The 25,085-nt window shown below is 35.9% G+C and overlaps 1 protein-coding gene across 5 annotated transcripts in view; it reads left to right on the top strand.

The window, feature by feature from the left end:
• The window catches only part of LOC121429143 (neogenin-like), a 114,862-nt gene extending 96,555 nt beyond the window's left edge, over positions 1-18,307 (top strand). For 4 of the 5 annotated variants that reach the window (XM_041626065.1, XM_041626068.1, XM_041626066.1 and 1 more), the window contains 7 exons: positions 550-744; positions 1,304-1,418; positions 2,544-2,677; positions 5,273-5,357; positions 6,167-6,441; positions 15,396-15,475; positions 16,576-18,307. In XM_041626065.1, the coding sequence (XP_041481999.1) occupies positions 550-744; positions 1,304-1,418; positions 2,544-2,677; positions 5,273-5,357; positions 6,167-6,441; positions 15,396-15,475; positions 16,576-16,731 (1,040 nt within the window). In that variant the 3' untranslated portion in view covers positions 16,732-18,307. The remainder of the gene's footprint in view (positions 1-549; positions 745-1,303; positions 1,419-2,543; positions 2,678-5,272; positions 5,358-6,166; positions 6,442-15,395; positions 15,476-16,575) is intronic. The other variant, XM_041626070.1, reaches the window with a different exon arrangement.
• The last annotated feature ends 6,778 nt before the right edge of the window (positions 18,308-25,085 follow it).

Below are 25,085 nucleotides of genomic sequence, written 5' to 3'. Positions count from 1 at the left end.
TCAAGCATGATTTGTACAAATTACATTGTGAAATTTTAAACTATCTTATAACGCTCCAATAAAAGTACAACCTACAAATTGTAACCGTGCAAATGTCTGTTTTCCTCATTTAATTTCGTTGATTAATTCCTTGATATACATGTTCTGTGGGAGAAATGTCGATCAGGCATAAATATCCTGTAAGTGAATTGTTATTTCAATGATTACATAAATACATAAATAAATCGTAAAATAGCCTTAAAAATTGACATACTGAAGCTTTTTGACATGCACTCATTGGAGTTTGATCACATGAATGACCAGAATGCTAGAGCAAAATGATATATAATAGAACCGAAAGAGACAATGGAGGCTAAACAACGAGTTGAGATTGGCTGTCAAGGTACATGTATACAATTTAGGCTTAATAACAGCCATAAATTGAAGCAAAGCATCTAAAATGACACAAGGGTTTACTATGTCAGTTTTGGGGCTATTTTACGATTTTGCGGTACCAAACACTTATTTAAATGAATAAGTTTCTCTCTAAGCCCAATATTTTTATCACAGCTGCAGGTGCAGTAAACAGGACCAGACGACAGACTGTCAATACCTTTACAAACGAGACCCATGGGATTATTGAGACTGCGGAGACCAGTCACACCCTGACAGACCTGCTAGCGGAGAGTAGGTACTGGGTTGGTGTCATCTCCAAGACCAGTGCCGGCTTCTCGCCTGATGTTGTCAGTATCTACGTTATCACGGGTAAGGCTATATGAGTGTGTTTTCATTTTCAGAGAAATTGTCATGATGAATATATGGGGTGATGTGTAAAGTTAGATGGTGGTAGTGATTTCGATAGTGATGGTGGTGGTGATGGTAGTTATGTGGTGGCAGTTGTAATTGTGATGATGATATTGGTGGTGGTTATAGTTGGCAAGATGGTATGATAATTGATGGTTATGGTGGTGGTGGTGGTGGTGGTGATGATGACGACGATGATGATGACGATGATGATGATGATGATGATGATGAAGATGATGATGATGGTGATGGTGAAGAGGATGGAGATGATGATGGTGATGTTGATGATGATGATGATGATGATGATGATGATGATGAGGATGATGATGATGATGATGAGCATGATGATGATGAGGAGGAGAAGGAGGAGGAGGATAATGATGACAGAGATGACAATGATATTGAGAAATATCATGATCAATTTCGCACAGAGCATCTGAATGTTTTAAGATAAACACTAATTCTCGAGCCATGAAATGCTGTAAATCATCATCTTCTAGAAACTCTCCTTCTTTCTTAGGTAAACTACCTCCAACTCTTGGTGCTACTACTCCTGCTCCTACCATAACAACAACCAATGCAACGATTGTAACATCCAGCTTTGATACTTTCTTTGATCTTTTCAATCTACCAAAGTAAGTTGGGTAACTTTTCCTGTCGAGTTACTTTTCCTTACGTTTGCAACAGATGCTTTTTTTTTTAAATGAACCCCATGATTCCAAACGTTTATTCTCATATTACAGACCTGCCAACCAGTATGTTTTTGGCGTATTTAGTATGTTTTTGCAACCAAAACACGGCAAAAAAATGTTATTGGTTTTTTTTTTACAAAATCGTAATTTATTGCACAAAAATCATCTCTATACATGTATGTCTCTATTTCATACAACTTACACAAATATGGTTATGAGATCAATGCAATATCAGGTAACTTTTTTTTTTCGATCATTCTGTTAAAACCAGGGTGAGATGTTTCAATGTTGCTTTTTTTCATCTGCAAGAGCAGTGCGCATTTTAGCTTGCATGATGCTTGAGCGCCGCGATGAGCGAGTGCGCCACTCATTTTATTATGAAATATACTTTTTTGGGGGAAATTACAGTTTTTTTATCACAAAATACTATTTTTCGTTCTCAGAGGTTGGCATTAGTTGGCAGGTCTGATATTATTGTCAGTCTTTGCCACACAATGCCAATTCCAATTATTCTTCAATCATAACAGTAATTTGGTTTACCCACAATTTCAATCATTATTTCCTCACAATGCAAAACCACTTCCCGCACATTCCAATTGGGTAAACCCATAGTTACATGTTATACCTAGGTTTTTTACCTGACTGCTAAGAAAACACGAATGATTGTAAGCAAGCAACCAGGGGACCAACGGCTTAAGGTCCTCTCTGAGGGACCTGGTAATGAAGATAAATGCCTTGCCAAAGGGCACTAGTGCACCACTTGGGAATCCAACCCGGGTCACCGGAGTCCGAAACCCCCGCTCTACCGACTGAGCTATCGCCCCTATATATGTATGTACATGTGTACATAGTACTTGTTTACGTGCTGGCAACCCCATTTCTCTTTATCTGCAAGGCCCCACTATGTGCTCTTACCCACAATTCCACTAATGTTTACCTACAATTGCGACCATTTTTACCCATAATTCCAATCTTGATTACTTGATTACCCGTAATTTAAAAAAAAATTATCGTGAATTCCCTACAATTTCTTACCTATGAATCCAATCATATTACCCACAATTCCAGGACATCTTTGATCCTCTTCCTGTCTATCATTGGTGTTGGATTCCTGGCCATCATCCTGGCCATCGCGGTCTTCTCAGCCTGGTGCAGTGGACGTCGAAGTCATCCTCGCCACATCAAGAGGAAAGCAACGCTTTGTAAGTATCCATGACTACCAAGGATTATATGATTGAAAACAAGAGAGGGCGCTATAGCATCGTCACAGTGAAAGTCTTTTGATAGGGGAATGTCCTGTTTGATATTTAAAGAGAAAGGGAAAGTTCATCAAATGTTGAAGATCAATTATTATGTCATTGTTAGTAGAGGTGTTGTTTGTTGTAGATTTTGAACGAGGTCAGGAGATTGAATCGGCAGGACCAGTTTCCTTTAACAAGGTATCTGTTGGAATATTATGGTAACCAGGGCTGTAGTCAAGGCTCAAACCCTCAAGGCCCAGGCTTAGGCTCTGAAACCCAAGGCCAAGGCCGATGCCCGAAAATCTCAAGGCCAGAGCCGAGGCATTTTAAACTTACAACGTACAGCACACGGGATAACGAGCCAAAGAAAAGCATGTACGAAATATAGATAGATTTAAGGTGAAACCTTGAATGAACTCATTGGGATGTTCATGTTGAATTCACTGAAGGGCCTCACTTTCAATATGACGATTTATTGACCTTTTCCTTTTCCCTACTTATTACAACTGCTCTGTTGGGTGTTCTTTGCATTGATACCCAATGTATATGTGCCTGACTGGTAAGTTGACTTAGAGTTAAACCTAGCTTACTTTCATTTTACTTGTATGGGTGTCCATTGGTAATTATGGTTGCGAGGAGGACTGACGTAAATATTATTTTCTACGATGGAGTTCTTTTTGGGGGGATTATTAAGAGGGGGCTCGGTGAAATAGTGAGCCAACAATGTTGAGGGGCAAGATAGCCCCCCCCCTCCTCTCTAGTCCTCTCATACACACACACTCTTTCTTGCGGGTTAAGAGAGGCCCCCCCCAAAAAAAAAAAACACCCTCCACCAAGATAAAATGAGAAAAAGAAAGAAATCAGACAAAAAAAGATAATTTTCTCAATATATTGTCAAAATCTATCACAAAATTAGCTTTCCTTATAAGAGGGTCAAAATTTTGCTTGCTCACTTCTCTCACTTGCAACATTTTTAATTGAAATTTGGCTCCATATGCTATGTTTGGTACCTCATTTTTTTTTTTTTTTTTGGCTTAACACACCAATGATATAGCCCATTTGAATAATTTGATCCATCAGTAGTATCATTCTTTCTATCATCATCATCATGTTCAAAATCATTATTATCATCATCATTGCTATCATCTTTATCATCTTTTTTTTTTAACTGATAACATGCGTTTTTGTATTACCTTTATTTATGTGGCTTATATGATTGATCAATTAAGAGGTGATTTATAAAACAAAACAAAAATTATTACTAAACTATTATTGTTATTACTACTACTTCTACTACTGCTGCTACTACTATTACTACTACTACCTATACTACTACTACTGCTGCTGCTGCAGCTGCTACTACTGTTACTACTACTACTACTACTACTACTACTACTACTTCTACCAGTACTACTAATACTACTTCTACCAGTACTTCTACTATTACTGCCACTACTACTACTAATACTACTTCTACCAGTACTTCTACTATTACTGCCACTACTACTACTAATACTACTTCTACCAGTACTTCTACTATTACTGCCACTACTACTACTAATACTACTTCTACCAGTACTTCTACTATTACTACTACTACTACTACTCCTACTACTACTACTCCTACTCTACCAGTACTTCTGCTATTACTGCCACTACTACTTTGTAAGATATAACAATTATTGTCGAAATCTCAATCAGCTCTATGAATATTATCATCATCATTCACACTGCCATCATATCCAAAATCATTATTATTCTCTTTATTTCTATAATCATTATTATTATTATAATAATCATATTGTTGTTTTATTTTTACATGTATCATTACAATTATTATCATTGAAAAAGTAGGCCTTAAGGCCAAGGTCATGCATCAAGGCACAGATGGTAACCATGCTCAAACCTTGGTGGAAAATATGCAGGGCTTTACATTGACCACTACTAATGTTGCATATTACTTGTATGTTTATAGTAGTAAATCAGTAATATCATTATTTAAAATTAATAGTACTATTGAAGTATGAATGGGAAACTATCATAACTTTTTTTTCTGCAAAATTGACAAATACCTGTCAGCTATGACTATTGTTACATGTTTTTAATGCAGAATTGGCAAATACCTGTCAGCAGTATGTACATGTATATTGTACAAAGTAATAAATATGGAAAGATTAAATCCCAGTCATAATAGTATGTGATCATGATAATTTCATGATTACATATTTCTTTTCTAAATATCTTATTTTTAACTCGTTATGCTAAGCATCCCACAGGATTTTTTTTGGGGGGGGGTACTTTTCACAACTTAGGGCCTAAATCTGCAACATTAGATATGCTCTAACATTGCGATGATGATGATTTTCAGGGCTCTGTTATTCAGTTTCAAAGGCTTTTTTTTATCATTTCGGGTGCTAAATTGCCCTCAGCCCCCTTGTAATTTTTTTCCATGCATTCCCAGTAAGAAGAGTTTCAACCAAATTCATTGTAAATTACTCGCATGTATGATTTTAATCAATGCATTTTATGTTTTTCCTCTGCAAACCTAATTTCCAGTGATACCAAACGATGGCCGCTCTTCTCCAGGGGGTAGCATGCCAAGTGATGATGTCATAATGGCCGACCATTCACATTCCGCCAGGTAAATACCACTCCCACCCCATGCACCCTTAAAAAAAAAGAGAGAATGCTATCAAGTTTGTGTTCTACATGTACATGTACGTGGTGTGTACTTTCTGTAAAACCTTCTAAATGTAAAATTCTGTCATATAAATCAATCTTTTTCATTTGAAGTTACAATGTTGCACGAAATACATATCTGTATTATCGTTTCTTAGCAGATAGTTACATGTAAAAGATGCTGCATTTATAATTTTGTGATTGTATCTGAGATTATAATCCTATTTTTAATTTTAGAATGAAATACACAATATGTTATCATTTAATTTGTTTTCATATCGTTATTCACCGACTTTCGGTTTCTCTGTATAATTATATACATGTAGTAAGGAAGGCACAATTTAATAGTCACTAATGCCCTGCACTCATTGACTTTATTATTGACATGTGTAATTCTTTGTGTAATTCTTGCATGTGGCAATGCTTTAAATATCCATGATACTTTTAAAGAGGTGTATCAAATGAAATTCGATGTTGACTGTAATTCAGTCTTTTCATCTCTTTCAAGCCAAGTACAGAGATTAATCTCAAGTTGATTAGTTGATATTGCAACTCTTTATGAAATCCTTTATCTCCTTCAAAACCTCGACATTCCTCTGCTTTTCAGTGAGCTACATGTACTTGCTAGAAATTACCTGAATGTGGTCCCACACGTGCAAATGTGTGTCATGTTGTTCATAGCTAATTTCATACAACCAGTAGGTAGTATGCACACCCCCTCTAGTTTCATTTACAGCACTCTTGCCACTTTCTTCCTCCATGCTCTGCTAGCAATTCTGTCTGCCGATCACACTCCCCCAGCGCAAGCAGCGGCCTGGCCGCATCCACGGAGCTCCCCTCGACGGCGGGGACGACGCCCATGATAGACTCTCAGCCTCTGATCCACGACAGCGGGAGCGACAACCCCGACTACAGCGACCACTCGGACCCCAGCCGACCCCGGGCTAGCTCGTCCCCTGCGAGTGCCCAGCATTCGGTGAGGGCCATCCCCCCGCCACTGACCCTCCCCGCAACTGCTTCGGTTAACCTATACCCCACCGCTCCGAGTAAGTCACATTTCATTTCGCCGTTGTCTTGTCACGAAGCTGCATTTGTAAATATGTTGGCAAAGATCGCATAGACCCATCCTAAAAGAGTTGAAATTGGTGATTTATTTAAATCATCAAATTATTATCTTGAATTTAATTCTACAATTTCATCCCTTTCCAACATTTGGTCAAGTATGATTTTCTTGTTAAAATTTCATGTGCTCCCAATATTTGATGCCTTTTCTTAGGATCTGATTTGAAATCATCTGTTATCTTGCATGCTATTTGTGTTCCAATTTGCCATGTAAAGCTTGATCCAAATCGACCATTCTGTTACAATTGATTTTATTGACAACCAATTGATTAAATGGAGAGCTAAACTTGAAATTATTCTTGTGTTCTTTATGTTATATGTGTACAATTGTTCAGAAGACGAAATCGATGACAAGACATACAATTGATTTCACAAAGATGCAATTAATTTCAACTCTCTTCTCAATACATGGCGATTATGATATTTGATATGGCAAATGGATCATTGATTCATCTTATGTCTATAGTTGCTTGTTTTATCTGGAGGGATATTGATACTGCCAAAACATTTGCAAATGGCTAAGTGACAAGTTTCCATTCACAATAATAAGATAATCTCATGTCATATTTCTTACTCATGTATAACTCCCATACATTATTGTTTGTAAGCTGTTGATAGTTAAAGTGAACTTTACTTTGATCCTGTGCTCAACATGTTTTACCCCCTTTTTTAATGCTCGGGGCTTAACCCCCCCCCCCCCCTCCCTCTGACATTCCCAACATGGCAACACCAGTAGATCATTGGATGACATCTGTGTTTCAATCCTGAACTCTTCCTCCGAAATAGCGTTCACATTTAAACAAAACACCCTTTCATACTTGAGAAAAAAAAGTAATGTACCTGTACATGTTGAAGGCTTTGGACTAATTACCCTTTCATACTTAAAAAATAAGACTTATGTACATGATCAAGGCTTTGGACTGATTACCCTTTCATACTTGAAAATATAAACACCTGTACATGTTCAAGGCTTAGGGCTTCCAATTCCAGTACATAGAGTGTAGGTTTTACTAGTTCATTTCAGCCCAGACCACCAATTCACACCTGAAAGTTAACCCCCCCCCCCCTCCGCATAGCCTTTTCAATTCCTCTTAAAACAAATTTCCCATTATTGCAATGTTTCTCGCAAGTTTCATCAACCAGCAACCTCGTCATGCTACCTGAATTTCATCGATTTTATGAAATCTGTGAATCGTATAAATCAATATTTGCCTACTTTTGGCAGTGAAATTAATGGACCAACTGTTCTTTTTTTGGCATACAGTAGATTCCCAATTTGCCAGTGAATTAGAAGTGTTGTCATCTTTGTGGATGAAAATCAAATCAAACCATTTGATTCAAATGAACCTCATATAATCATACAACGACCTGTACATATATATTCTTCTGCATTGCTCCTGAAATGCTTGGAAAACCAAAATTCAGAAGGAAAAAAAATGGTACAAGTTGTGCATCCATTCCTAATTTTGTTTCAGAAAACTTTTGTGCATGTTTTGAAATTCATGAAAGTGCATACTTTCAGTTTAGTGCAACATCTTTTGTTAAGTTTGTATAACTTTACCTACATTAGTTTTTGGTATGAGGATTTGAAATGAAAAAGCTGTTATAATATACAATATTTGTCTTTCATGGGGTTAAGCATAGTTTAATTTTGAGTCCCTCTGATTTATGCAATTTTTTGCTCATGCTATAGTGAGAGTACTTTCCCCAGTTATTTTCAGTTGCTTTTAATCCGTACAGATCAAAGCATTCTTTGAAGTAACTAATGGATACAAATACACTCAAGTTGTTCAAATATGCAGAGCACCTTTATTTGATTTTTTTTATTTAAAAGTATTTCACAATAATTTTGAAGTATTATTTGAGTAAAACAACATGTGTAAATAATACGGCACGCGTTCTTGTTTGTATAGCACTCAAGTGTCTTTGTAAGTGCTACCGTTCCAATGTAATATTAAATGGATTTAATTTCTGAACCACAGATGAAAGCACACATTCTTCGCTCCCTGGGGAATGTGCAGGCTATATTGACAAATACTGCCAATGGGCTCCATATGTGTTCCACTCTTGAGGAACATTAAATCGAGAACAAAAATGAAATTAATTGATAGATATTAAGTGTAATTGATTAGGATTAGATGAAAAATAGTAGGAAATTAAATCACCACAGGAATTTCCACTGACTTGGAGCTGAAGTCATCTGTAATATTCATACAATTATTGGAATAAAATGTATTTGTAAAGCCAACTTTTGATAAAAATTATCCTTATTAACTTGATGAAATCCCTGATCAGGAATCTCAAGACACCTCTGAATGGAATTTCCAGTAGACGGGTTGTTAATCATTGAATTCACCGTCAATGGTGGTGACTACAAATACACAATTTACTCTTTGATATAAATTTTTGGTCTAAAGAGGGCAGCCTTTATTCCCAACACATGTAGAGATATGATACAAGGATCATTTAGTCTTCTAGCTTTGTATAAATAAATAAAATAAGGAGGATGCGCGATAGCTCAGTCGGTGGAGCGGGGGATTCGTATTCCGGTGACCCGGGTTCGATTCCCACTAGGTGCGCTAGTGCCCTTTGGTATTAAAGGCATTAATCCTCAGTACCAGGTCCTTCGGAGGGGACCTTAAGCCGTCGGTCCTCTGGTTGCTTGCTTACAAGCATTCATGCTTTCTTAGCAATCGGGTAAAAACAATCACCACATTCACCACATTCAAATCCAAAGCAAAGGACAAACATTCTTGCCTTGCTCATTTAACCCCAACCCCGCCCCCATTTCCCTCTGTGATTTGCCTTGCAAAAGCATCAGTGGCAGCATTTTTAGCAGAACTGTCATTTGATAGAGTTTTCAGGTCTGAAAAATACATGTAATTGTTAAACCATAGAATGAATAAATAGCTAATGTAACTAAAGGGTGAATTGGTGGAATGCACAGTCGACTCTACTCTAAATTCTACCTTCCATAGTCAAATAATGGCCGAAGTTATTCATTAAAGCAGGGTTGTTGTTTTTTATCAAACCAGAATATGCAAATCTTGTTTTATTTATCCTCTATTAAAGTTCAACAGACTTCTGTGGTCTCATAAGATTTTTCAAATTCAGTGGATTCCTCTATATTTATGAAGTGATAAAAGTGCAAGAGAACGGAAAATTGCAATCTAATGTCAGGTTTTATGAATTTTGGCTTGTGAATATACACATTGTGTAACTTCTTGTGGTCACGCATGGCTGGGAGTCAATAGACCAACATGAATCAGCATTTTCTCAAATTCACCTTGCTTGTTTAATTTTGCCGTCCAAGATCTATTGATTCTTCTTAACCAAATCCCCTGACGTATGGAGGCTGTGGGAATGATTATTTTTGACGAAAAATAATAACAATAAAAGTGGAAGATGACATTTTATTTTTCTGTTTGTTCTACAAGTAATGGCAAAATAAAATACAAATTATGTTGTTTTTTATAGAAATATAAAGGATTGTGATATTATATGGATGTTCATTGCTTTGCAAAGATGATCTTCTAGCCAGGCACTTTCTTTGAAAGAACCAGGGTGGGGAGGGGTATTTTTTGTTTTCTCCTCCTTATAAGGGAAAATGCCATTTGTGAATAGCTGTTTCATGCGACATGTACGTAGGTGCAATCCTATTATCTTCATAACCAAAGCAAATTAGAAGAACTGATATTGAAAAATATAATCTTTCTAATTAAAAAATATCAAAATAACTGATAATGAAAAAAAAATAGCAGGCCTGTGTTTTTCAAGATTGCAATTTATTCTGCTTGTTTTTTCTTTACCATCTCTCTTGTATTTCTCTCTTGTAAAGCGCAGTTGAGTATATGCACATAGTAACTGCGCTATATAAATGGACATATTATTATTATTTCTTCTTTATTTTATTAGCTTTGTCTCGGTTAGAGCTTTAAGTTAAACCTAAATTGGCAATCTTTTATTGAGTCTGAACAACAACACATGAAACATTTTTGTTATGTATTGCATTCACAGAAGGACTAATGGAGAGAGTAAGAATATGAGTGAAATATTTTGTTTGTTTGAGTTGTTAAATCCACTATCCTTTCTATTTTAATGATCAAGAATTAATGGTTTTTTGGGGTAGTAGAGAATTTGATTGTTTGTTGTTCCTGAAGTGCAAGGGATTGTGGGAATGCACTCGTTATCACAGCGGGAAGTGCTTGGAGACCCAGGACATTGCCATTTACAAGGGCAATGTACTATTAACTATTAAACCCTCTTTTGCCTCTTTTTTTTAAATCAAGATCCTCTTTTGATGGTAAAACTCGTGAAGGGGGAAAGTATTTTTGGGCTCAAAATTTGGACCAATAAGAAAGATATTTCTGCTCCACCCTAGCTAGACCACCTAACTTTGGTGAAAAAAGGATAGACCTAAAGAATGTAACTTTTATGTAGATTTTTGTTGTTGTAATGATTACGCTGATAGAAATGATGATGTTGATAGTGATGGTGTTTGTGATGCAGATAATGATAACAATGACCATGACCATGATAATGATGATGATGATGATGATAATGATGATAGTGGTGGGGGTGGTGGTGGTGGTGATGGTGAAGGTTATGCTGATAATGATAACGATGACCACGATGATGATGATGATGTTGATTACGATGATGATGGTGGTGAAGGTGGTGCTGATGCTGATACAATGACAACGACGACGATGATGATGATGATGATATTGATATCGATGATGATGTTAATGATGATGGTGATGGTGATTGTGATGGTGATGATATAATTGATGGCGACATGATGATGATGATGGTGGTGAAGGTGATGCTGATACGAAGACGACAATGATGATGATGATGATGTTGATATCGATGATGATGATGATGGCCACAATGATGATGATGATGAAAGTGATGGTGATGATTATGTTAGTAGTGGTAAACTAACAGATTGCTACATTGCATGTTGACAATTCATGATTTCGACTACATTTTAATTGATAATAATGATCACAACTACCAATCTGCTTTACCACAATTTTGACATCCTCAATAAAAGTTATATCATTAAGAATTGTCCTCACTGGATTACTTTCAAATATTTAATTGGACTTTGGATCATACAATATTGGTCAAGAAAAAAAAATGAAAGGAAATTTAAGTCAACAGACACGTTTTTGTCTGTTTCGAGTACCATTTTGTACCAGGCTCAGACGCTCGTAGACCTAGCATTGTATGTGTTCATCAATCAAAACGGACCTTACAATGGACTCACTGATGCAAGCAAATCATTGCTGGGACGCTGAAACCTCGCATCTCAAAATTTAAACAATTTGCGGGCTGCACCGAGATAGATGTATCCTAGAAGTATGGAATGATTGCAATATCTTATTGTCTAAGAACAGTTTCCCAATTTTCTATAAAGAACTCCTTCAAAGCTAAAGCAATTTTGTTGTCGATTTCTTTTTCTTTGAAATACGTAATCCTTCAATTTTTTTCTTTGCTCAAAACTTGATCTTCTATATTTTGTTATGATTGTTTTTTTTTTATTTAATTTATTAGTTCATGACCTGGGCTTTTTTCCTTTGTTTGATTTCGAATAAAGTGATGAAGAAAACAAAAATTATGCCATATCTCTCAAACTGAGGTTTTCTGAGCTGTCCTCAAATTCTTCAAATTTGGAGATACGAGGTTTTGACATCCCAGCAATAGAATGTAGGTTGAAGGGTGCGTGATCTTGAATGGTTTCCTCAGATTCTTTATTCAATATTTGATTGTATTTCTAGTTTTGTTGATATCACCATCATGATAAAAGGACCTTGGGGCACTTTCATTTGGGTTATTATTCTTGAGGCTCCTCGCTGTTTAATTGGTCTCAATTGTTGTTTAGGTGACTCAGTTCAATAATGATACGCTGCAAAAACACTGTTTAAATTGTAAGCATGTTGTTAAAGGTGATCATTCTATAAACAGCAAGTAATTTTAATGTACTGTTAAAAATTGTTTTGACGTTTTTAAACATCTTGCTTAACTTGATTAAAACTTAATCAACTTGTTTAAAACCTTAAACAATGGTTGTTTAGAGTGATAGGCTTAAAACAACGTGCTTCAAATTTTAAACAGCATTTTGATTTTCTTGTTAATGCATGTCATGGTGAAATGCACTCCGAATTGAAAAATGACTGAACAGATAATATTCACACAGACACACTGTACACATGAATGAATGAATGAATGGATGGATGGATGGATGGATGGATGGATGGATGGATGGATGGATGGATGGACGGACGGACGGTTGAGTTTAACATAGTAATTATTGGGGCATTGTGGTCTTGTGGTCTTTCAATCTGAGGGACGTGGGTTCAATTCCCAGCCATGGCATGTTTTCCTTCAGCAAGAAATTTACCATATTGTGCTGCACTCAACCCTGTTGAGGTAAATGGGTACTGGCAGGAAGAAATTCCTCAAATAGTTGTGAGCACTGGAATAGGTTGACCAGCTTGGCCGGGGTAATATTCTGTACATGTAGGAGCACCTTAAGCACCTAACAAGGTGGATATGTGCGTTATATAAATCAATTATTATTATTATCATTTTCGTTTTTTTAAAGCTGTTTTAATCCTCAATGAATATGAATGAGGTAATTAATATTTGTAGGAGAAATAAATAATAAAATTGTAATACAAATCAGTCATAAAGTTGTAAGTAATGAAATCAAACAGAATTTGCATTAAATTCAAGTTTATTTCTTTACTAACCATCATTTCTCTTTTAATATTCTAAAGATATAAAAAAAATTATTCTTAATGATCACTATTCAATAGAAAATTGTATATAAAAATCATTACTTCTACATCTTTTGACAGCTAATAACAAGCCCTATTTAATGATTTAATTAAACTTTGATAATATAGGGTATTTATATTGCGCACATATCCACCTTGATGGGTGCTCAAGGCGCTCCTGTATTACCTGGCTAAGCTAGGCATTCATAGCGCACACAGCTTTTTAAGGAATTACTTCCTATCGGTGCACATTGTGGATCAGTTTCTTGCTGAAGGAAATTACGCCATGGTTGGGATTTGAACCCACGACCCTCTGTCTCAAAGCCGGAAGACTATTCCACTGGGCCACAACGCTCCACATAAAAAATGATTGACAATGATGATAAATGTATTTTTTTCCATTTTCATTTATAATTTTTTTTTTCATTTCCTGTCTTGATGGATTTTAACAGTTTGAGTCTTTTGTAAAATTCAATTATTTTGTGGGCATATAATCACTCTCAAGTAAAAGCACTAAGTTATTACAACTCTGTGCACAATCCCTTTTGTGATTGTTGTCTCTGTAGATTTGCAGTTGATACGATTGTTGCTTGTCACCATTTTCACATGGCCATAAATTTTATTTTTTATTTTCTTATTGTGTGATGTACAGCTGTGCCAATTCGTACCAGGTACTTGTCGATCATCTCCATATACAGTATGTACTTGTGTTATTGTATGCAGTTGTAGTATGGCTACAAAGACTCCTGTTTGTTCAGTATTTTTTTGGTGGTCTTGGTCTTGAAAATTGCAGTTTCCCATCTTTGCTTTTCATTTGAAATTGAATTCAGGTTATTGACATTGCTGTGCTCGAGGAAAAGTAAGAAGAGAGAGAGAAAGAGAGGGACCCAGCGGGGGGAGGGGGGTATGAGAGAACGTCAGAAAGAGAGAGAGGAAAAGATCAATTCTGCATATTCACTTTTTTTTCTCAATATATTTCATACTGTTTTGGTCGAGGATAATTTTGAAATTACCAATGGCCCTATGCAGAGGAAATTTTCGAATGTTAGTGGGCTTTTAAAAAAAAACTTGTAAAGATAAAAATCACTGCAAAAAGACAGATATCGGAATGACATCAAAAGTAAACCTCATAAAGACTTAATAATCTTGTCATTACTGTCGTAACTCACTTTGAAAGGGGAATTTAAGTGAGTTTGAACTGATGAATAGAAAATTACAGGTATCTTTATATTTTTTCATGGAAGGTCAATTTGAATATCCCACTACTACTTTTTCCTTTGCTTTCCCCCATCTCCACTTTAATGAAATGAAGATTAAATACTTACTTTTAAAGGGAAATTTAAGTTAGTTTGAACTGATGAATAGAATATTACGGGTTTCTTTCTAAAAAAAACTCATGGAAGGTCAATTTGAATATCCCACTACTACTTTTTCCTTTGCTTTCCCCCATCTCCACTTTAATGAAATGAAGATTAAATACTTACTTTTAAAGGGAAATTTAAGTTAGTTTGAACTGATGAATAGAATATTACGGGTTTCTTTCTAAAAAAAAACTCATGAAAGGTCAATTTGAATATCCCACTACTACTTTTTCCTTTACTTTCCCCCATCTCCAGATTAATGAAATGAAGATTAAATACTTACTTTTAAAGGGGAATTTAAGTGAGTTCGAACTGATGAATAGAATATTACAGGTATCTTTCTAATTTTTTTTCATGGGAGGTCAATTTGAATATCCCACTTCTACTTTTTCTCATGCTTTCCCCCATCTCCAGATCAATGAAATGAAGATTAAATACTTATACTACTTGAAGAGCTCTTACTAATGAATAGGAAATTATATTCTCCACCTTTTTTCATGGAATGATAGTTTGGATATATATATATACCAATACGTTTTCCTAGCCTCTGCTCCCGGCCCTTCATTCATGTATCCACAAAATGTTTGATTGAATATCCATAATGAATAACTGTACATGTATGATATCAGACTAATGATTCAAAAACTGCAAATACTTTTACACATATATTCACATGTTAATTTGAATATCCCACAATTTTTTTCTATGTATTTTTCCTCTCTCCTCCAGACCCACGAAACGGAAGATTAAATACCGGTAATGATTTGTTAGACACGTCACCAGCAGGCTTAGAGGCACTATATTCAAGGGTAAGTTCATTTACTTCCTAAAATCTTTATAAAAACAATTTTGTAATTATCTTGTTGACAAACCCTTGATAAGTACCCAAATGCCAGATGCACCATGACATAGTTTCGATAATATCATTTTAACCAATCAGGAATTGCTTTTTGAAGTTATGAAATTGATCAACTGAAAATTAAGCCCCAAATCTTCAAATTGGAGAATTATACTTAGATTCATAAAAACAGGTCATCATTTTTGTTTTGTTTTTTGAATTTGATATTTCAACTTGATGCATTTCTGAGACTTTTCAGTGAATTGAATAATTTATAGCAGTGATAACATCTTTTTTGTTTGCCATTTGGAAGAAGATGTGGTTACTTTTATTCCTTGATATTATTCTGTGTCCCTTGTGTCATTGACACGTTTTGCTGTCTCTGTCAAATATGGCTTTAATATGGGTAATTCCATAAATTATGTACAACAGTATGAATTATGTCCGCCACTACATTTTGGATCGTCCTGAAATAATTTTTTTTCTAGATAATATATGAAGGTTGTAGTGCCTTCAATTAAAGGTATTGTTTAACTTTGTGAGCAGCCGATTTAAAAATTCTCAAACCAAGATGAAACATGTGTACAAGTGCATGTATTAGAACTAATAAACCCTGAAAACAACCATTATTGAGCTAAAACTACAAGGTAAATCCCGATTTTGTAAATAGGCGTCTTATAGACGCCTAAATAGTACACATAAGTGTGTGGGACAAAATTAAGATGGTGTTTCCGGTCACTTTATATTTCAATTTTTGAAGCACTAAATAATTATTTTCGAACACAATTTTTTCCGGGCTTCATTTTTGTAACATATCACAGACACAGGTGACAAGTGTGACCTTCTAGCTCAGATTTTTTAAAGTCAAACCAATGTTAACCAATCACTTTAATACTGGCTTGAGCTGTTTCATGCAGTGAAGTACTAGCAGTGGAGAATAATGTGGGCCAGGCTTACAAAAAGGCTTATTATAATGGAATTATATTTCCATTCTAACTACAAGTTTGTAAACACCCCTCTGCGGAGTAATTAGCTGGGTAAAATATTTCCCTCTTTATTCCTTGTCGACAGGTAAACCGAAGCAATCTACAAGCACCTTCACGATTAAAGAAAGACAGCCTGGCTGCCATAGCAGTCTTGCTCGATCAAGAAGAGAACGAGTCCGACCTCCGACCCCTGGACAGTCCGCCCTCAGTAGTCATATCCAATCAAAGGACAACATTATAGCCCATTCTGACCAATGGGAAATCAGGAAATATTTTTTTATAAACATTTGAAAACTTATGACCAAAGAACCCGTTTGCCAACTCAAAGTGAGGGTTGGTGATTGAAATTATTTTTTATTCTTGTTGTAAAGGACGCCATCTCTTGTTGGTTGGTCATGTGAATACGTTGTGAGATATTTCAGAACAAATGAAATGGGCACCCAACTGAGACAGATACCAGTCTTCATCAGTCGTCATCATCTTCATTATTGTCATCATAATTTTCATCATCGTCATCATCATTGTCATCGTCATCACCAATGTCATCATCATTGTCGTCATCATGACTATTGTCATCATCATGGCCCTCTGGAAGACCACTACATGTATTGGTGAATGGAATTCCCCGAATAAATAAAAAATCAATAAATAAATAAATCTTCATTATTGTCATCATCATCGTTGTCATCATAATTGATTTGGAACTCAAGTGACAGAGGTTGTGAGAATAGGAGCAAATATGAGTCTGGATTCCCGAGTATGTTGGGAGAAACTGTCAGACAGCATCTTCGAAGCAATGTCTAATGCTTGCCTTCCATAATGAAAGACCTCCCTACTCCCAGTCATCCAGGATGCCCTACTCTCTGATGCAGGAATCACCTTAAACGTGACACTTGGTCATTCTTAAAGGTTTCCAAGAGATCAACCATTAACACAGTGAAATGGAAGAGGCCGACTCATCAAAGAGCAAGTGGATACTATCACCTGTACCCTTGGAGGGTAATCCAACCCAAATAAAACATTGTTTTAAGAGGAAAAAGAAAGAAGAACTCAGAATTTCATGGAACATTTAATGGGGTGGAGGGGAGGTCCAAAAAAAATTATGCATATGTCAAGAATCTCTAGTTTTGACTCAACCTGATGCAATTTTTAGTTAACCAGTGGCTACATAAGATTTTGATATATATATATATATATATTTTTTGGCCAAGAATTCATATGGGGTCGGATGGCATTTTTGTCGTAGTGACAGATAATGTATTGCTAAGTTGCACAGCTACCTGCTGCATTGAGTTAGCTTTTTCATCTTATAAATGAAAATAAATGAATAATAAATTCAATTCATCTTATGATTTTTAATTATATATTTGTATTCTTTTCCATTTTATTTTTGCTCTATGTTCAGTCTATGTCCTTGGTCAAGTAATTGCCAAGATGCCATCATGTGCATAATGAACCAAGCTTTAGAAGTCTGATAATGTTTTCTTGAAGTTGTTATGTTTACCATTCTTATAACAGCAACGCATTGTGTGATTGCTACTCCTTTGTAAGCTTTGTAATAGTTAGTTTTAAAGTGTCTATTGTAAAATCATGGTATGAAAAGAAATGTAGAATTGCTTGTAATATGTACATGTACAATGTTTTCTTGAAATCATTACGTTCTCCATTCTCATAATAACAACATACTGTGCTAATTTTGCCCCTTTGTAATTTTTATTTAGTTTTGCAGTGTCTATTGTAAAATCATGGTATGCAAGGAAGTAGTATGTAGAATCGTTTGTACTATGGTAAACATTTTATAGAATGTGGTGCTGTATTAGTGAAGAATTTTTATATAGAGTATGTCAAAGATATACTGTTTCTGTTTGTGGTAACTCCCGTAGGAACTCGGCAGGACAGCATTTTGCTGGTAAACGCCAAGCTGGTATAAAACCAATTACCTATGAAACATTTCACGTCTAGGTTAATCAGTCATAGTGGCTGACGTTATAGACGACAGATATCACTCTCGGGCCTTTTTATCAAAGTGGAGACAATGGCAGAGTTGGGATTCGAACTCACAACCTCATGACGAAAATCTCGCGTTTGAGAGCTGTATACCCCATTTTTCCTTATCATCAAATCTCTTCTCCCAGTAATACAAATCCTATTGCCCTCAAGCATGAAATTTAAGTATAGAAACACCTGTTTCTTGACCTCGGTCCGAAGATAATTCACCCCAGCATCTACGGTCACAGCAGGGGGCCACACACGATGGATTGCAATGTGTTCCGGCGAGCGCATGGAGTTCCATGTATACACGCGTTGATAGAAAGTTTTTCTTCCTTTCTTTCTTTCTTTCTTTCTTTCCTTCCTTCCTTCCTTCCTTCCTTCCTTCCTTCCTTCCTTCCTTCCTTCCTTCCTTCCTTCCTTCCTTCCTTCTTTCTTTCTCTCTCTCTCTTCCTTCCTTCCTTTCTTTCTTTCTTTCTTTCTTTCTCTCTCTCTCTTCCTTCCTTTCTTTCTTTCTTTCTTTCTTTCTTCCTTCCTTTCTTTCTTTCCTTCTTTCTCTCTGTCTGGCTGTCTAATTTTTTTCTTTCTAGACTTATTTTTCTTCATCCACCCCCTTTCTACACCTCTAAAGAACGTGCATTTGCCAATCATATCTGTAGTGAGGCCTATAAATGTCCTTTTCTCAAAGTTGAGGTGTAGGCCTATACATAGATAATACGTTTGCGATTAAAAAAATAGTTACAGGCATAGTTTGTATTTAAATTATGAATAAGACTTTGGGGTAAAAAAAAATAATGATTTCATATTTTTGTGCATATCAGCAGCATGATTATTATACTTTGTATGTTGGTATGCCATTACTTCTATTTTTCGAACGTTAAGACTGTATCATTGCGCGAGTGAACCCATTTTCTTGCTGGACGGACAGAAACTATGCATGCATCGCGGTCCGACTTGCATGCTAAGCATACCGTAATTTTTATTCGCTTACTTTCCTTATTTCAAGGTCGATTTTCTTCGTTCGAAATTGAAAATGGACTAGTATTGGATGTCTGAATGTAATATGCCTTTGAAAACGTGATTAATATCGAATACAATAATTTCATTCCGAAGATCCTTCTACAGGCAGACAAGTCTTACGTAATAGCACAGCTGTTGTTTATCATTTCGTCCTTGGCTCAACGCTCATTTAGCTGGCCCGTGGTGGTGAAATCAAGACAAGGGGATTACCTGGCCAAGATGGGTTTATCGGGGTTGGAAAAGTTGTTTGAGATATTCCAAACACAAATCGGGGTATGAAACCGCAGTTTGCAGTCCGAAGTGAGGTCGAGAATCAAACGGGAAATTTTCGTAATGTTACAATTATGAGTCCAATGGTCTAACCACTGGACCACACGTCCCGTGAAATACTGATATACTGCTTTTAACTGCCTCTTCTGTAAGACTAAATGTGATTGCCTAACTGGTGCACGTACACAATGTAATAGGCTGAATTATTGGTTGGAAGTTATATGACACCATACAAAGGATATAAAAAAAAATCTAGTTTTTATAGATGTGTGTATTCGCATCTAGCATTATGACTACACACATGGCTGAAAGTAGTTTTGACATGAAAATTAATTTGTCTTCCTCGCGTTTCCTTTTCTAAAGGTCTGTCTCTGGGGATATCTGTCATTCTTTCGAATCCTCTCTTGCCCTCACTCCTTCCTCCCCGATCTTTCTCATTTTCTTTCTTCCTTCCTCTCTCTCCTTGCTTTCTAATCAATCTACCCCCTCCCCCTTATCCTCTCTCATCCCCCTTTCTTAAAAATCTAAAAACAAACCAGTATTTCTCTTCATAAAAATTTTAAAGCAATATGCATCCCGTCTTCTATACTTCAATCAGAGGCGGTGGAATGTCGGGCTCATACAATGAAAGTGGAGGGGCACCCATTTTTTGGCAGACAAAAGGTGCCCCTCCACTTTCCTTGCCCGAGTCTGATGTTCTGCCGCCTCTGACTTCCATCACCAAGCTAAGCTAAGCCTACTATGCAATGTAACAATTCCAGGGTATATTAGGAGATCAGCCTTGTCGTAAAGAGAGTTCAAGTAACTAAAGTCCATCTCAATTAGAAAAAGCCAACAAAACCTTAATTTGCCATGTATAAAAGACATTTTTTCATAGTTTTCTGCGTAGAGAACATGCAGACTTCCATGCGATATTTTTTTATCAGCAATGCAATTGATGTACTTTCTGCATCTTGAATGTTTTTTTAAACATCCTAGCAGAGTTAACTGAAATCATACATGTAGATGTGTCCAGTCCAGGGCTCGGTTACATAAAGCTTAGCAATTGATTGTGGGGCTTATTCATACGATTGATCATACACAATACTCATTGCAATCAATCATAAAAATCATTCATAAAATAGCGCGCCATTTTGCAAAATAATCCCAAGTTGACTTGGGATTGCAATCTCGTGATTAATCCTGCGAAATGGCGCGATAATTGCGTCTCCATTACAAGTAATCTTGAGATTTTTCAGATCAGGATAATTTGCCGGGTCAGAAATACTGCGCTAATTTGAAAACTCGGGCTGGTGCAGACGGCCCAATGTTTTTTTTAGTCAGCACGCTGTAAACATCTTTTAAAAAGTGGCAGTTATGAATATGTCATTAACCATTTTTTCCAATCAGTGAAATCTTGTGGTATCAATTTATTTCAACTGTTACTGAAATGTAAAGTGTGTGATTCGAAACACATTCTTTATATGATGAAATGTCTTGAATTATTTTTTTAACAAACAGCTGGTATTCATGTTGCAAATATTGTGCATATTTCGGATGTAATGTAGCTGAAAAGATTTTGAGGCTGAAATTGAATATAATTGCATTATTGATTCTTATTACCACAGATATGATATGTACATGCAATGCATTTTCAAAGTTGTATTCAAATCACAAATCAAGTAAAAAAAAGTATATATACAATATTTTTATATTTAATTGATATGAATTTAAGAACTAAATATATTAGAATTCAGAAAATTTAAATTTTAAATTCCAGAAGTTTGTCTTTCAGTGAAATTGATTCATTCCACAGTATCTGAACTGAGGCTTATATTTTTGACAGGTTTGCTTGCATACGTGTATCTGTGCCTTTCTTGTAACATGTAGATAATTGTACATTGAGAGTGGCCATACATTTCTAAATTTATAATACTTAAAGTTGTTTTCATAACGTAGCTTGTTTGTTGATGTAATTGACTTTTGTAACATTATACTTGTAGTGAAATGAATAAGAACCAAAATAGATAAATGTCAAAAATAGATAATATTAATGTTTTAGATTAGCTCTTGAAAATGCCTGTTTTTTTATCTTGTAATATGTATGTACTTAGCATCACATATATTTGATATGGTGTACATGTTTGCTTTAAATAAATGTAGTACAGTCTTGAAAGTTAACTTGCCATTTGTATATAAGGTACTTTTGAAACAAAACACATATGCAAAGGTGTGCTTTATACAAATAAAAAAATAAATTCTGATTTTGTATCATAATGTCTGTGTGGATTTATACAGGTGTAATTAGTTGTGACTTTTTCTACATCATGTATTTGTATGTATCAGCAATTTTACCCTGCCTCCTTAAAGGGGAAGTTCACCCTGACAAAAAGTTTATTGTAAAAATAGCAGAAAAATTAATGAAAAATATTGCCGAAGGTTTGAGAAAAAATCATCAAATAATTGAAAAGTTATTAGAATTTCAATTATTTGATTTGTGACGTCATATGCGAGCAGCATTCCTACATAGCGAATGGTAAAAAATCAATGAAATGTCATTTTCTCAGAAAAGTGAAAATGGTTTTCACTGTAACTTTTGTATATCAATAGGCAAATCGTTTCACACCCGATCATGAAAAGAAAACAAAATTAAGTCATCAGAAACCATACAAAATTTGAAATTTATGCATTTTATATTGCATAACACATGGGACAGCTGCTCGTTTATGACGTCACAAATCCAAAACTTTGAACTCTAATAACTTTCTTACTCTTTAACGGATTTTCCTCAAACCTTCACCAATATTTTTACTATTTTTTCTGCTATTTTTACAAGAAAGTTTTCTTCAGGGTAAACTTCCCCTTTAAGTAAAAAAAATCAATAATTTGTTTCATAATATTTGTTTTAATCACAAATATATTTCTGATTTATTTTTCTTCAATTTAAAATTGTATTTTTAGCATGTAATACCAACTAAAGAAGATGATATAATGAGAATTCCTGTATTTGGAATTACATAGATATATTTATTCATACAGCTCTAGGATGAAACGAACCATAATAAGCATAATTACATGATTTATAGCAACATGTAATATATTATGTATAGATTAGCATAATTGATATGAAATTCGATTATTTCACAAAACAGTGATTTGTATTTGTGCTGTGCAGATCACATCTTAAGTGACACTTGTACAGATTTTCAGCGCAATCATATGATCTTTGGCTGGGATCTCAAAGGAGAGATATCCACCCCCTCTCCCCTTCCCGGTGTAGCATAGCTCCAACAGCCCTGCACTGCAAAAACTCTGGTGTTGATTTAACACCAGCCCGGAATCTATAGACGTCCACACCAGAGAAATATTGAAACAACACCAATTTGGAATCAAACAGATGCTGTTTGAATACTAATTGTGTTAGACCAAAACTAAACTGGTGTTCAACATTTCTCTGGTGTGGACATATGTAGATTCTGGGCTGGTGTTAAATCAACACCGGAGTTTTTGCAGTGTGCCTGATTTGGGTTACGGTTATTAGAATGGTTCCATGACATTTGCTCCACTATTTCACTATTTATAAATTCCACACACATATTAAAATTAATTACCAATTCAAACACTGGATCGAACGCCATACCCTATGCTAAACCTAACATAAAACCATATTGCAACCCGAACCTAGTCTGCAGGCACAGACCCTGATTGGAACTTTGATCAACAAGTGTGCCTCCACACAAAGACTAGCACATACAAAACTTGCCTGAGCGAGAGAGCCTTCAGTACACATGGCATGAGTTGGCTGCATATTCAGACCCTTAACCCCAAGTGAAGGGTTTGCCCAGCAGACTAACCCGAACCCTACAACTTAGACGAAATTAAGCCCAGAGTAATTGTCGCAGGAGCAAGTTTCATGTCACCACTAAAATACCCCTTCAATTTTTTTTTTCAGAAAAGAAACGTACGTTCATGTAACCATTTTTTTTTTCATTGTAATCATCGTATCGCCGCGGCCGCGCCAAGGTACCCAGGAGCCCGTTTCATAACGCTGTTCGTAAGTTAAGAGCGACTTCAAGAACGACTGGTGAACCGTTCTTATGCGCTTAACCCTCGCCAATGAATATATCATTTACCACAAGAAAGGATCACCAGTCGTTCTTAAAGTCGCTCTTAACTTACGAAAAATTTTATGAAACAGTCACCTGTTATTCGTACCTAGGAATTAGTTTGTATGAAATCACTGGGTTGTAAAAAGAACAGAATTAGCCGCTGCACAATTTGACATGTCAAGACTGACATTTATTCTGTGGCTCGAGGCTAAGAAAATTACATGATGGAAAAGGGTTTTATATCTTCGCGACATTTTCGTATTTGGTGTGGTTATTTTTCCCCCTCCTTTGGATTGAAGACGGGATGACATATTTGACTGAAATTAAAACTATTTATATATGAAGTCCTCTGCTCAATCAGATTGCTTCGCTTTTTTAAGGTCCATTTGCGGTTTTAAAGCAGGAATTGCTCTAGATCTATCTAAAAAAAATATCCAAACTCACTTTTCTTTATTGAATGTCAAACAGGGTCTGTAGGTACAGACTAACCTGCCGCGACAGTACAGCGAGTCTGACTGTTCACACTACGCCTGCGCAGTGTATTGATACAAACTTTCAACCAATCATGGGGCGAGGAGTCGCGCTTCATCGTATCTCTTCCTCAAACACGGCACTTACGCTTTATAAACCATTTTTTTTTTCAATTTAATCATTACAATCTATTGTTGCTCGTTCAAATGAGATTTGATTTAGTAGTCACGTTGGAAACAACATGCCATAATGATCGCCAAGGGATTAGCGAAATGTTTAAAAAGCCCCCTGGTGGTTTTATGGCTTAAATCGAATTTGAAGTATAGTCGAAATCTTTTATGTTTGGCAACCAGGAATAATGGCAAAAGTGTAAAATCACAACACTCTCAATCTCGGAAGCATAAATTAAGAAATGTTCTTGTTTAGAAAACAAGTACTCTATTGAATAGAGTACTAACGTACCATTCGGTTCCATGGTACACGCTTTTCGTGAAAGGGGAATTAAAACAAGTTTAGCTCGTTAAAGAAATTGCATGAAAAGATTTTCACGGCGAGATGCAAAATCACCAAGGGGCAACCGTGGGAAACAACCGCGAGAAGAATGGGTGTATGACGAGACTGCATCCCCGGGAAGGTCGGGTGGACCTTCTTCAATAGCCTTCGGATTTGTACCTACTGCTTTCCGAGGACTATTTAAATACGCCTGGGCAGCATTGAGTCCCAGAATCCGTCTGGATTTTGGATTCGATTGATTGGA

Source organism: Lytechinus variegatus, chromosome 15 (genome assembly GCF_018143015.1).
Source record: "Lytechinus variegatus isolate NC3 chromosome 15, Lvar_3.0, whole genome shotgun sequence".
NCBI lineage: Eukaryota > Metazoa > Echinodermata > Echinoidea > Temnopleuroida > Toxopneustidae > Lytechinus > Lytechinus variegatus.
Note: the sequence above shows the minus strand (reverse complement) of the source record. Positions and strands in the feature narration are given on the sequence as shown.